The sequence below is a fragment of the Spea bombifrons genome, chromosome 12, assembly GCF_027358695.1.
Source record: "Spea bombifrons isolate aSpeBom1 chromosome 12, aSpeBom1.2.pri, whole genome shotgun sequence".
NCBI lineage: Eukaryota > Metazoa > Chordata > Amphibia > Anura > Pelobatidae > Spea > Spea bombifrons.
Window position 1 is genome coordinate 26,978,890 of NC_071098.1, and position 14,431 is coordinate 26,993,320.

The following is a 14,431-nucleotide window of genomic DNA, read 5'->3' on the forward strand; positions in this document are numbered from 1 at the left end:
AGAAGGTCGAAACTGAATCGATTCTGACGTGACGCTGGCGGATATTTTTCTCGTCAACGCAATATCCAGATGTAGAATTCACATTAACAGATATAAATTACAAGTCTGTGGCAAAAGTAACGAAAACTAGAAGTAGTGGAATAAAAACAACACACTAGAAGAAGGTCAACCGGAAACGCCTGTACTACCCGGAAGTTGCTGCAAGTGCCTGGACTTGCCATCAGTTACTGTTGCTTAGGTGAGTGATGCTGTTGTTGTTTAATGGACTCATGTGTTTTTTTGTTTTATGCCTATAATTTAGGACTTTTAGTTACTCTATTCACCCGTACTTAAGTATTGAGTTCTGGTCTGCGTGTGCTAATACCTTACTGTATTAGCCTCTACCACTTCTGCTCGGAGGCTGTTCCACCTATCTACCACTCTGACAGAAATAAACTTCCTTACATTTCATCTAAGCCTCTGATCCTCTAGTTTTAGATGTGAAATGCAGATTCTGCATTGCTATAATACATAACATTCACCTGTCAATTGGTGAGATTTTTTTTTTGTATGTATATTTTTAAAAAATCTAAATTGTTTCAGATTTATTGCATATATTTATATATTTAAATATTTTTTTTAAATATATATTTTTTTATTGTTAGATTTCTTTGTATAATATATACCGTCTTCTATATTGCAGCTGTAGCAGGCGCAGCACTTTTATATGTTTTATATGATGTTTTTATATGACCTTTATATCTATTGTGCCACCAACCTAACGTGTGAACCTAAAGGAAATGAAAATCTTTAAATTGCCAGGTACCAAGACATCCGTCATCCGTCATCCCTGACAGCTGTCGAGGGCTGCTATAGGATGTGGCTGCCATATTTTTGTAAATCTGTTTGAGATGCAACCAAGATAATTTGTTTTATTGATGCCGCTTTAATATGAATTATGTTTGATGAGGTTCAGAGATGAAATAAACCCGATGTATCTGTCTCTGTAATACATGCGTGTGCTTTTATTCCACAGAGGGCCCCAGCTAGATCCTTGGCGCGATACACAGATCTGGCATAAGACATCAGCCATCAGGACTCATCGGTCTGGGCACCAAGATGGAGTCTGATAAATCCCTACTATCAGCGGGGCATAATACTGAAATGGAAGATGCTTTATATGAACAGATGTTGTTGAAGGTACATTGAAAGGTCTTATCTGTAAATATACTGTATGCGTGTCTTTATATATATATATATATATATATATATATATATAATATATAACGACACACACTGTGTGTGTGTATATAATATACTTGTTTTTCAAAGAAAAGGAAATTCTGTCCAGTAAAATAACATGAAATGGATCAGAAATCAAGCGCAGACGGGGTTAATGTTGTAAATGACTATTGTAGATGGAAACGACTGATTTTGAATGGAATATCTTCAGAGGCCCTTTATCACTCCCATCACTCCTGTGCTCCAATGGCCCTTTATCACTCCCATCACTCCTGTGTTCCAATGGCCCTTTATCACTCCCATCACTCCTGTGCTCCAATGGCCCTTTATCACTCCCATCATTCCTGTGTTCCAATGGCCCTTTATCACTCCCATCACTCCTGTGTTCCAATGGCCCTTTATCACTCCCATCACTCCTGTGTTCCAATGGCACGCTGTGTTCGCTGATCCAAGTTTGTTTAAAAGGCTAATAGATCGTTAGGAAGCCCCTTTGCAATTATGTTACAGCCAGAAATGTTTCCAAACTTTTTAACAGTAGTCTCCCCATTAATTTAAAGTGCCAATGTGACCAATCTTTTTGGATTCTTCTTTTAGGCGAAAGAAGAAATAGAGCGCAGAATACCAAGTGTTCCAGAGTCTAAACAGATACGACCGCAGCCAGGTACATTTTCTGTCATTGAAAACATTCCAGGGTCAGTGCTATGTTTTTTTACTGGCATTGCGGGGGCATAATTGGTCCCTCTATGCATTGATTACTTTTATGTATGTAGCGCCAGCATACTCTGTAGCGCTGCTGCAATAGGGGAAGGAGAAGAGCGCCCTGCTCTTGCGGGCTCGCAATCTATTGGGCTTTCATAAGGGTTCCCCCCCGAATCTGAACGAGATCTTCCCATCTCCTTTAATGTAATGAATGCAGCCACACTGTGGTATGGACGGGGCCAGCTCTCCCATATGGGATAACCAGCTGAATTGGATAGGACCCAGCAGCGGCGGGTGCACCGATGGCCGAGGGCCCCCCCCCCCCAAGACAACGTTTGCAAAATTGGCATAAAGATTTCCTGGCTTCATTTCATCCCCCTTACGAAGGCCTGCGCCAGATGGCACCAAATGAGATAGGAGATGGAATTGAAGCCCCTGCAGAATAGTGCATTGAATGTAAAAACAGAAAATAACTAGCTGTGTCTGTAAACGGAATTTCATTTACAGCAAACTCGAATTTCTCGATAAGAACCATACGGCCCGTCTAGTCGTCCATTTTCCTCCTGTAAAGACTCTTAATCAGTCGTTGGCCTCATCTTAGATTCAGAAGCCAAATGCGTGTTGAAATTTCCTTACTGCATTAGCCTCTACCACTTCTGTTAGGAGGCTGTTCCACCTATCTACCGCTCCCCAGTAAAGCAACATTTTCCGTCTAAACCCCTGATCCTCTTGTTCTAACATTTCTCCTCTGAAATAAACATCCCTCCCTGTATCTTGTAACATTCCTTTATTGATTTAAATGTTTCCATCACATTCCTTTTCGCCCCTCCAAGCCGTACATATTGAGATCTCTATTTATATATTGTTTAATTATATTTATATTTTTTATTTACATTTTTTATTTTTATTATTTTATATTTATATTTTATGATATATATTAAATATATATTTTATTACACATATATATATTTTATATTTATATATATTATATTTTATTATTTTATATTTATATAGATATACATATATATTTTATTATATATATAATATTTCTATATATATTTTTAAAATATATATAGATATACATATATATTTATATTTATATATACTGTATTTATATATATCTTTTGATAAATAAGATGCATGGTGTTGGTCTAGAGTATAATGTGTCTCTAACAGAAGAAATCCTTTCTATGTTACCTTTTCAGCTATCGTTCTTTGTGATCCAAGCGCACGTGGCAGCACCCAGCATGTCTCTTTACCCAACAAGCAGCTGTCAGCTTTTTGACGGCAGGAGAGCTTTATCTGCTAACGCTCTGCGCTCGAGTCGCCAGCAGAGCTGTGATACGCGCCTGCATTGTGCGCTCAGCTTGTCACATTGAATTTGTGGACGCAGATTCCAGATAGCCTTGTATCCATAACCTCTCTCGTGTTCTTTTTTTTTTTTTTCTCCTCTTTGTAAGGAAGTGCAGTAGACGTTTCAGCGAGTGCTTTAATAGAGCCGTATATTCTCACGGTTTTAGGGTTCCCATCTGTGGCTTTAGCAAAGCAAGTCTTGGACAGAAACTGCCATTATATCACTTCAAAGCTCAGCGAAAGAACACAGAAAAATCATTACGCTATAAAATATTTAACTAGAAAAAAAAAAGCTGGAATAGTTGCTTTGTGAATGAGGTTGAAAGAAGTAATAGTTCACCCTTAACAAATTAATCTTATTTTCATTCCAGAAGAACAAGGAAAAATAACAATTATGAGAATGGGTTTAGAAGATCTAAATTCCAAAAGCAATCCTGATTCTCCTGGATCAAGGAGACCTTTGCTAATGTTCCTAATTTTTTCATCATGTACCAGGGTTCTGTATTAAGACCAAGACATCTAAAGACACAAAGATTTTCATCAACATCTGCAAGTCGAGTCACATCCCAGCACCTCCAGATCTCAACGAGAGGGAACTGGTGACGATTCTGGAGTCTGATGATCCGTCTGGGTATCGGGTTCCCATGAGCATTGGAGAGCCGCACGTAGAAGTGGACAACAGTACGTAAAACTTTGATCGCTGATTAAAAACGGAGCAGCTGGCTTTTTGACTTGGGCAAGAGGATTTACTCTGTTTATTTTTAGACAACAAATTTTGTTTCCGTCCCTTTCGGTTCAGATGAAATCAGAGGGCTTTTTCCATTTGGAAACAAAATTTGTTGTCACTCTCTCGCACTCTCATTCACATCCTCTCTTGGGCTCATTCACGCTCTCATTCTCTCTCTCTCTTGCGCCCTCTCATTCTCTCTCTCTTGCGTCCTCTCATTCTCTCTCTCTTGCGCCCTCTCATTCTCTCTCTCTTGCGCCCTCTCATTCTCTCTCTCTTGCGCCCTCTCATTCTCTCTCTCTTGCGTCCTCTCATTCTCTCTCTCTTGCGCCCTCTCATTCTCTCTCTCTTGCGCCCTCTCATTCTCTCTCTCTTGCGCCCTCTCATTCTCTCTCTCTTGCGCCCTCTCATTCTCTCTCTCTTGCGCCCTCTCATTCTCTCTCTCGGGCCCTCTCATTCTCTCTCTCTTGGGCCCTCTCATTCTCTCTCTCTTGGGCCCTCTCATTCTCTCTCTCTCTTGGGCCCTCTCAGTGTCTCCCTTCCTTCTCCACCGACCGATTCCGCTCCTTCTCTTGCCTGTTCTTGTTCTTCTGTCGTCTTACTTTGTCCAATTCTCGCCGCTATCTGCTCCGTTAACCAGGCCTCCCCGGGGGGCTTCCAAAGCAGATCTGTCATTTTATGATTTTGTAGGAAGGTTTATTTAGATAAAAACAACACAGTAGTTGAAATGGCAACAAACCTGTGAGTTACCTGCTTTTGTGTCACATGACAATTGCGTTAATTTCAAAATTATGAAAATGGCAAATTTTATCCCATGAAATAATTATTTCTGGAAAGCTTATGGAGTCATTAGTTAATGATGATCCATTTTATCTGTCACTGCTAAACTACATTACTGTGTATTATGTATAAAGTTGTTTGCAAGAACAACCTTCAGTGATCCTTTTTTGCCTTTGGATGCAGGTGGTGGCGGATGCACAGCCTACGACATCGTTATAAATAATTCCTTCTTCGACAAGATCAAGGTACCGGCTAACTTCATCCTCCTCGGCAGGGGAGAATGAGACCTACATGCCATACGCACTGTACCTTTTTAGGCCGTATCCATGCGCGCATTTTCGAAGCGTCCTCTGTTGCTTCCCATCCCTTGATCTGTCGTCTACTCACCAGGGTAACGAGCTGTTCAGGGAATTCTTCATCACGGTGGCAATGGAAGGTCTGGAAAACAAGTACGAGCTGGAGCTCTCTAGAGGTAAAATCAGCCGCGTTCTTCGTAAGTCGGGTTTAAGATGAGATGCTAATATTATACCACTTTACCCTGCCTTCCTGTTTTCATCTACATGCTTCAGACTAATGGAGAGAATGGATAAAGGATCATTGTCGCCAGGTCAGGCCAAGTGTCACTCTGAGTTTGAGTGCGTGGGTCACACTAGACACTTTTGGGTTGGCACCCTTTGGTCCCTTCTTGGCATGCCGCTGCCCCAGCCTACATAAAATTCTTATCACGCCAGCCTAAAAGGCCGCTGCTTCATACGGAGCATTAGTGCACATCAAAGAGAACAAGATTGGGGGTCTGGCGTCCATCGTGGCCCCCTAAATGGTCATTGTAAAAAAAAAAACACAACACGATCATCCTACTAATTCTCCCATAGCTCCTTTCGATAAGCATGTCCCATTGGATTGATAAATGAAGACCTCTATGGTTTTGTAGCATGGTTCATCCCCCGGCACTTGAAAGGGTTAAGTTACGGTTACTTTCTTGCTGGGAAACTGTTCCGTTTGCATGTAAATTGCCAAATAACAGATTGCGTGGGACGTTTTGAAGCCCGTGACTCATTGAGAAGCAGCTGACTTGTTTCTGGCGTATTTTTCTTCGCTTAAATCTCAAATTGATGACTTCAAGAAAGTTTTCTTCCTTCTCCGATTCTCTCCTGGTTTGTGGCTTATCGGGCACATGAGCTCCTAAACTGTCTGTCTGTCCTGAGTCAAAATATATATATTAACCTAAAACATTTGCCACGTGTCTCAGGGTGGTCCTCTGCTCCATTTCTGTTACTCTCTAGACAAGGGGTCTTCATATTTTCCCTTAATTAGAGTCGCATTTGATTAAATGTGCTTTGGCAAACAAAATGTTAATCTCACCAGCATGCTAAACCATCAAATCCTCGCAGATCTGCCATTTTATTCTTACCCTCTGATGATTTTATCGCATAAAACAAGAAACTTTTAAAAAGTCCTATTTGTGTCACATGACAATTAAGTATCCCGGGCAAAAAGTATGAATAAGCCCAAATTTTATGTGATTAAAGAATTAGTTTGTGCCAAATGATCTGTCAGTGAGCTTTCATTAACAATTGAGAGCTAATTTGAGAATATTTGGGGGGGAATAGCGTATTAGACCGTAAGGATCTTTTGTATTTCATTAATTTATTATTATTTGGAGACAATTGAGTGGATTAGCCGGTTTCTCTGGTGGGTTGGTGGCAGATTAGCACTCAAGTTAATTTGCCCCTTTTGTCATTTAGTGCGCCTCACAATGTAATCTCAAATTGTGATTCATTTCTGGGGAAATCACATATTTTCTGCTTTTAAGGGAGAATTTGTTTTAGTTGGTAAATTATCAGAATGCCCACCAGATGGCGCCAGTCGCATGTCCGCTGCACACAAAACGTTATGCCGTAATACTCGCTATTCTCCTTTACTGTACAGAGGGTAATAACTGAGCTGCCGTTCCTCGGTACGGAAAAGAAGGACATTTCTGGCTGGAACATAACTGCAAAAGGTTTTTTAACCATTAATCAGCCTTTTAAACTTAAACATGGATCAGCAAACACAACGTGCCGTTGGAACACAGGAGTGATGGGAGTGAACAGGAGTGATGGGAGTGAACAGGAGTGATGGGAGTGATAAAGGCTTTCTGTACGCCTATGAAGATGTTCCATGTTTATTTAGGAGCCGTCACCCCAGTCACTGATGAGACACTGACAAAAGGGTATATATATCAAAAGGCAGAGAATACACATCAGAAAAGCGGGTTATAAGACACATCACGTATTATGGTTGTCCTGAAATCAATAGGCATGGAGAATAACGTTGCACTAGGTGTTAGGTGCCGCAAGGCGTTTGAAGAAATGTTTTTCTTCGCTCCTACAGAGTGGAGGATGCTGAAGAATCGCAAGTTCATGGGATCCGTCTTCGAGCAAAACATCAGAACCCAATCCAAGCCCATTATCCAAGAAATGAACCCAAGGTACGGACGCCTGTGCTGTAATATAAGTTGGATGCAGTCCTTTCCAGCGCGTTGGGTCGTAGAGCGGCTGACGTGAGTTCGGTGTAGTTGCCGGACCTCGCTGGCCGGTGTGAAGTCATTAAATACCATTGGGTTGGCGTCGGTGAACCGGGTGCAATGGACTCTCATAAGCCAGCAGTCCCTGCATGTCCTCTCTACATAATCCCTGCCAGTCTCTTAAACACAGGACCCATCTAGTCTACTGGTTTTTCCTTAATCAGTCGTTGGTTTCGTCTTAGATTCAGGAGCCGTATGTCTATCCCATGCATGTTTAAACTCCCTTGCCGTATTAGCCTCTACCACTTCTGCTGGGAGGAAGTTCCACTTATCCTCCACCCTCTCTGTAAAGTAAAACCTCCTTACATGCCATCTATGCCTGTAAGGCAATTATTATTAATTGTGTTGATCTTGAAGATAATTAGTGTCCTTTTTTGTCCTTAAATGATTTCCTAATATGATTTACCCAAGTCCTTGCCATTCAAGTGGTTTCGTCAGTAGCGTCCGATATAATATAGTCTGGAAATAATCTGATTATTACGTTCCGTTGCCGTGCTTGACACTTATAACCTGATTACGGACGGACCTGCCGAGGTTTGGAAGGTGTAAGCGTTTTTTTTTGCTGTCTTACAGTAATTCACAGAATTCTCAGCCTAAGACGCTGATTTCCGAGATTCAGAGGTAGGTTTTCTATTCTCTCTCTGTGGAAAGCATTTAAGTGCCCTTGTTTACTTATTATGTTTTATTATTAAGACTATTGGCATTTAATATGAATAAGCCTACTAAAAAAAAAACTGCATTGTCAACATACGCTACCGTTCAAAAGTTTGGGGTCACTTTATAATGTACTTTTTGAAAGAAAAGCAAATTTAGTCCTCTAAAATAACATGAAATGGGTGGGAAATCCAGCACGGACGGGGTTAATGTTGTAAATGACTATTGTAGCTGGAAACGGCTGATTTTTAATGGAATCTCTTCATAGGCGTACAAACTCCCTTTATCACTCCCATCACTCCTGTGTTCCAATGGCCCTTTATCACTCCCATCACTCCTGTGTTCCAATGGCCCTTTATCACTCCCATCACTCCTGTGTTCCAATGGCCCTTTATCACTCCCATCACTCCTGTGTTCCAATGGCCCTTTATCACTCCCATCACTCCTGTGTTCCAACGGTAACCAACATTTTGTTATTTGTACTTCTCCCCATGCATCATTGCAGACTACAGTCTACTTTTGCAACAGGAGGTATCCTCATGCTTAATAATTTATCACAAGTAACATATGGCAAGTGATGTAAAATATTATATATAATATATTAAAAGGACATGCCTAACCCCCCCCCATTACACCCCATTGCCACTGATATGCCGCCTGCGTCCTGTGGGAGTGAGCTTATAGGAAGCTACAAAACAGACATCAGGAGATGCCCGGCTTGACTTATTATGCTTATAATTAAAGGTAGACCACGATCGTAACTGCTTATGCCGTTTGTGTTACATTAACTCGAGGAAAAGATCCTGGGTTGGTAACCCCAACATTCATAAAAAAAAAATCATGGTTTCTGCTGAATCGGCAGAACACAACCTAATAATGGTGATGATGATTTCCCTTCCTAATAGATCTAGAAGCTTCTGGCTGATGGACCCGAGTAGCCGGATTCCTTGCAGCGAGGTGAAATGCTCCTGGGAATGTAATATGTGAATTGCCTTTCTTTTCTCTTCCCTCCATAGTTCAGCAGTTGTTCCTGAGTACACGCTCGTGGCAGAACCACCTGAAGGTCACCCAAGCTTTATCGTGGCAGAGATCTCCTTGCCCAAAGTGGTAAATTCCCTGCCATTCACGTGTCCCTCGATGAGATCCGTGGTCGATTCTATGTCTTTATATCTTAAATCATAGATTTATAGAATAGGCTGGCTAGTGAAAACTATACATTCTTGTCTTTTGACCCGTTTCTTGTTCTCGTCCCCGTTTGCTTGCTTCCCTCCCTTCTCCTCCATACCATTTTATATTACGATCTATGTTGGTTGCTTTCCACCCTGCGATCGAAGGGCAGTTCACTCACGCGGCTTTTAACATCTTCTAGTAGCGGACTTCATCATTAAATATGAATAGCCTGTCTTGGTTGCTGGCAACATTTCCAAAGTACTATACATCATTCTTTGCTAATGGGCCTCTCATCAGGATGTTTGTATAAAATGTATCTCTCTAAATCATTTTTATTATACTATAAAACAAAAATATATATATATATATATATTTTTTTATATTATTTATGTCTAAATTATTTTTATTATAATATATATTTTTTTTATATATTATTTGTCTATGAATTATTTTTTTATTACAATATATTTATTTTATTTTTTTAAATTATACCTATAAATCATTTTTATTATACTATAATATTTATTTTATTTTTTATATTATTTATGTCTATAAATTCTTTTTTTATTATATTATAATAATATTTATTTTATTTTTTTATATTATTTATGTGTATTATTTATTATGTATGTTTTTCTTCTCATAACATTGACTTGAGAAATAAACTGTTAGCTCCGAGTTTTCTTCCATCAGTAGAATCCATTGAGCCGATACCTGAGCTTCCATAATCCGTCGTGCTGTTTGTCCTTGCAGGCCTCTGCCAGGTCTCTGGTTCTCGACCTCGGAGAAGATAGGATAGTATTATGGGGCAGACCTGATTTGTACCATTTGGATATCTTTATCCCTTATAACGTTGTCCAAGAGGAGTGTGGCGCCCAGTTCAATAAGGCCAATAAGGTAAAATAGTCTCATACAACGGAGGATTTTAATGAAACTCACACTTTGCTCATTTTTTTCAAAATTAGATGCCTGTGATCGTCAAAATATTTAAATGGCCCTGACGTACAAATCAAATTGGGACTTTTATAATCTCACAGTATCGCGGTGCAAGCGTTAGTACTTTATTTTGTATTTATTATTTTAATTGTTTAAAAAAATTAGATCAATTACTATTGATTGAATATTTAAGTATTATTGAATAACAAATCAAGTTAAAAAAATGTAATAACTAAAAAGGCAAGTTTAATAAAGTTTTCAAAACTATGATTTTTTTTTAGTTTCTGCTTTAAAACATTCGGTCATATAAATCACACGCAGAGCCGGTGCTCAGCCCCTCTGAATACGGAAGTTGCCATAAATTGACATTCTAGCCTTACCCATGTTGACTGCTATCCCAGCATCCCAAATATATTGAAACCTGGAAAAATCTATTGCATCATTAATGTTTGATGACATCATCTACACACCAAGTCTTCCTATCGCAGCTTTTTACGCGTGGATTTTTTTTTTCTATTGGAACAAAAAGTTTCTTCTAACTTGTTAAATAAGTTACTATGTTTTTCTCACTCCAGGTGCTGACGATCACAATGCCAGTTCAACCAGTCTAAGAAGATCACCTGGGGAGATCTAGCTTCTGACCCTATGCCTACATATTGATCCAGTGGATCCAAAAACTCCGATCACTTTTCTAAAAAGTTCCGCTAGCCCTTGAAATGGCGTAAATTCAGTTCAAAGGAGGCGTCAGGCGCATAAACCTGTATAATAAACACATTTCTTCAATTAATGTAAAGTCCTCAATCTGGACTAAATGATTGTCCGCGGTCTACAATTTTCTTAGGTTTTCAGCCAAATTTGTTCACCCAATTCTTTCAAAGCAGGTCTCCCATGCCACTCCTTTTAGCTGGGATGTTATTTGGGGTGCTGGATGGATGATTTAGTGGATCTTTTAAGCATTTCATTTATTTTTTTTAGCTACAACGTAAGGTCTAGATTCTTTTAGGTTTTCCCCCCGGTTAGCTTCCAAAGATAGCCTCCAATACCATTCCCTTTAACTGGGATGCTAATTGGGGTGCTGTAGGCTTGATTTAATGGATGTTTTGAGCATTAAAAAAAAAAGAAACATTTTTTGGGCAAAAATGTAAGGTTTTGAGCAAAATAATCTCCTGCTTGTAGCTTCCCAAGCAGGCTTTTTATGCCACTCACTGAGATGTTATTTGCTGGAGGAATGATTTTCTCTAAAGAGTTTGAGCGTTTTATTTTTTGTATTTATTTATTTTTTTTGTACCATGGATGCCATTTAATTCGTATTTGAAACCGTTATCAAGACTACTGAAATACATTAACGAGCATAAAGATAAAAAAGAACAGAAAAAGTACGAGGTTTAATGCATATAATTTATTGCTTCTGACAAGTGACTTCACATCGGACTCCCGCTCGTGTGGGGTCTTTTTTGAGCTTGGTTCCTTCAAACGAAGGAATATTTGGATCCTGATTTGGACCTTTTGTGAATGTGCTTTTGTGGCTCTCCTGGCATTTAACCAAGACGATCAAGACCACATCGTTTATTCATAGTCATTGCTAGGAATTTGTATAAATACCAAGAGGTGGGTCTCTGTGTAAAGACTAAATAGATGGAGGATAAATCCGAGTTAAAGGGTATGATCGGTACAACTGAAAAACAACATACATCAGCTTAGGTCACTTGTTGTCCCTCGGACAGCTATGGGATAGCGTGGGAGATAAACTGTTCTACATTAAATTACAATCTTTTGACTTCCAAATCTAAATCTGGGACACGATGGCGCCAATCTAACAGTTATTTGCGTGAATAACGCGGCACTGCAGGATCTTCAAGTAATTGTCGATTTTGTTAGAGTCTCGTCGGAAGCAGTGCAGCAGGTGGTAGACTGAAAACAGGTGTGACTCCCCGTTTGGTACGGCGGCTTTCACGGGCCCCGACCACTGAGGGTAAAAGTCCGCTTCCAGATTGGTCTGCATCTGAAAGAATAAAACAACAACAACAACGTTCAATATGAATTCTTTGTGTTTTAAAGCAGCGTTGTGAACGTTCATGAGTGAGCATGGAGTTCCACGCTCCAGTGGTCTCAGTCAATAGAATCATTTAAGCTGTTGCCGCTTCCATGTTTAAGTTTAGCGGAGCCATAGTCTCTGGCTCTCCGGTAATTTAAATCTTAATTAATAATTTCACTTATGCTGATCGTAGCTTCCTAGAGGCCCCGCAAGTCTAAAATTTCCAGATTACATTGAGAATAATACTTACTCTCCCGGCAATTCTGTCTATTCCTCCTTGAAGGGTCCTTGTTTGTTCTTCAGCTTCTTTCACCTTTCTTCCAATGCTCTCTGGGGCCTCTAAGGCCAAATGCTGAAGTGGCTCGTTCCAGGAACGGAGTAACGACTGCACGATGCTCATCAGGTCATCATGCTGATAAATTAAACATAAAAAGAGCGGATGTCTACATTGTTGAAGGGAAATAATCACCTCACCACCTCGTTCCCATAGACGAGAATGATTTGGCTGTGCCACCAGGGACTTTGGCTTTAACCAGCAAAGCATATTAGATACCTGAATATGGACAATGCATTAGATAGAAGTGGATATGAAGACGACTTTATGTGAGTGGATGAACACACATTGAACCAGCAGAACAAATATCTTCTAGATATTTAAGGGCTTGACTCCACCTAATAAAATGTATGGCGAGAGCTTTGGTGTGCGTTCCATAGAATCCAAAATTTCCCATATTACTAGCAAAATGTTTCTGAAGACCCAGAAATCACACAAACAGTTCTACCTTTTGCAATCTGGCTAAACCTAATAGAAGTTTAAAGTCATACTGTTGACCAAATGGAATTGGGGTTGGCCTCCATAACACATAGGTGAGGTTAGATGACATGTTTCGGTTCACAGCTCCTCGTCTACATCCTAATACAAGATAAATATGGTGTAATAAGACATGCTATACATACCTGGAGCTGCAAAGCCTGGTCTTTGTCCTCTGGTGTATTCAGTGAAGACGTATGACAGTTGTTCATGGCCTTTGCTATGAGTCGACGTCCTTGAGAATAATGTTGATCCTGTAACCACACATTTGGTTGGCTTGTTTCAGATAGGTTTAAAGAAAATGCTTTAATTTAGCTTAAATGTTACTTTTTTTGTATCAGATGGTTCTCGCATGCTGTGAAATTCTATGTTTCTGTCTGCAACCAAAAACACGCTTGAGCTCTGCCCCTAAATGTGGACACCTCTCATGGAAGACCCCACTTAATGGTCTATATGCGTTGGAGGTACCGTGAAGACCGGACGCTTTCCATCTGCCAATTTTGACCAGTACACACACAAAAAAAACCTAAACTGTATATATTTCCTCTGTAAATGGGTTTTATGTGCTTACAATATGGTAGAACCGGTCAAAAAGCTGTCAACAGGTCTATCTGGCCCAAATAATATTGACGTTCTTATCATTAATAAAGGTTAATAATACTCACAAAGTCCTCAAACAGGTCAGTGGAGAGAGACTGGATATAATGGGAGAGTTTGACTGCCCTGTCGAAGAGATCACTGAGAAGTACTTGGCACTGGAAACTTCCTGGAGAGCAGATAGGGTAGGAGGACACCATCTTTCTCATGACAAATGTGTCGGATGCTAGAAGTGCTAACAATATCACACCTGCATAGAACAAACAACACAAGTAACATATGAAATATTGTATATATTAAATAAAACCAAACTTGTAAGTGTTTTATAATATGAGCCTTCGAATCATAGGGGCATTTATCATGATGGATAACTGTGCAATAAATCAATGTTATCTATAATGTGAAAAAATTAGGAGCAGAGGCTCCTCTACCCTGGAACGTGACGACCTACTGCTTATATTCCATGCATTCAATAACTATATATTAAGATATGTATCAAGTATTTTACATACCAGCGTAAGACGTTCCTCTTGTGTTGGCCATGGTTTAAGCGTCCGTGTTATCTCAAATCTTATTTGGCTGCAATATTTTCTCTCCAGGACGGCGTCCGCTTTATACCCTTCACCTTCACCAGGTAGACTATATAAGGTTTTTTTTACCTCCCCCCCACACTCTGTTAATCAGAAACATCGAATCCCAATATTCATAGGTTGGGGTCCCTTCTGCACTTACAGGTATCACCTTTTCTATACGGTTGTTTAATTATTTCTTTCCTAAGCATAAGAGCTTTACTCAAATGTCACTCTTCATCCCAATTTGGAAAATATATAACGGATGAACATAGAGTTAGTAAAGTATTGCATTTACTTTACATTCATTAAT

General features: G+C 39.7%; 2 protein-coding genes across 2 annotated transcripts; one reads left to right on the forward strand and one right to left on the reverse strand.

Annotated features, from left to right (window-relative positions):
- Nucleotides 1-36: 36 nt before the first annotated feature.
- Nucleotides 37-10,888, forward strand: PIH1D1 (PIH1 domain containing 1). The gene is made up of 11 exons (XM_053451684.1): nt 37-238; nt 1,016-1,179; nt 1,816-1,882; nt 3,769-3,954; nt 4,964-5,025; nt 5,171-5,252; nt 7,154-7,250; nt 7,920-7,967; nt 9,017-9,107; nt 9,924-10,067; nt 10,682-10,888. The coding sequence occupies exons 2-11, from the start codon at nt 1,099-1,101 to the stop codon at nt 10,715-10,717; spliced, it is 894 nt and encodes a 297-aa protein (XP_053307659.1). The 5' UTR covers nt 37-238; nt 1,016-1,098; the 3' UTR covers nt 10,718-10,888.
- A 602-nt stretch (nt 10,889-11,490) lies between these two features.
- Nucleotides 11,491-14,148, reverse strand: LOC128470242 (prolactin-2-like). The gene is made up of 5 exons (XM_053452101.1): nt 14,062-14,148; nt 13,618-13,799; nt 13,099-13,206; nt 12,392-12,553; nt 11,491-12,108 (listed from the first exon to the last, which is right to left on the reverse strand). Exons 1-5 carry the CDS (start codon nt 14,090-14,092, stop codon nt 11,920-11,922), a joined length of 672 nt encoding a protein of 223 aa, XP_053308076.1. The 5' UTR covers nt 14,093-14,148; the 3' UTR covers nt 11,491-11,919.
- Nucleotides 14,149-14,431: the final 283 nt, after the last annotated feature.

Coding starts and splice junctions, on each gene's coding strand:
- LOC128470242 (XM_053452101.1), bottom strand. CDS start 14,092: ATGGCCAACACAAGAGGAACGTCTTACGCTG. Junction 13,207..13,617: donor CTGACCTGTTTGAGGACTTT/GTGAGTATTATT, acceptor GTGTGGTTACAG/GATCAACATTATTCTCAAGG. Junction 12,554..13,098: donor ACCAGGCTTTGCAGCTCCAG/GTATGTATAGCA, acceptor TTAATTTATCAG/CATGATGACCTGATGAGCAT.
- PIH1D1 (XM_053451684.1), top strand. CDS start 1,099: ATGGAGTCTGATAAATCCCTACTATCAGCGGGGCATAATACTGAAATG. Junction 9,108..9,923: donor AGATCTCCTTGCCCAAAGTG/GTAAATTCCCTG, acceptor TTGTCCTTGCAG/GCCTCTGCCAGGTCTCTGGT. Junction 10,068..10,681: donor AGTTCAATAAGGCCAATAAG/GTAAAATAGTCT, acceptor TTCTCACTCCAG/GTGCTGACGATCACAATGCC.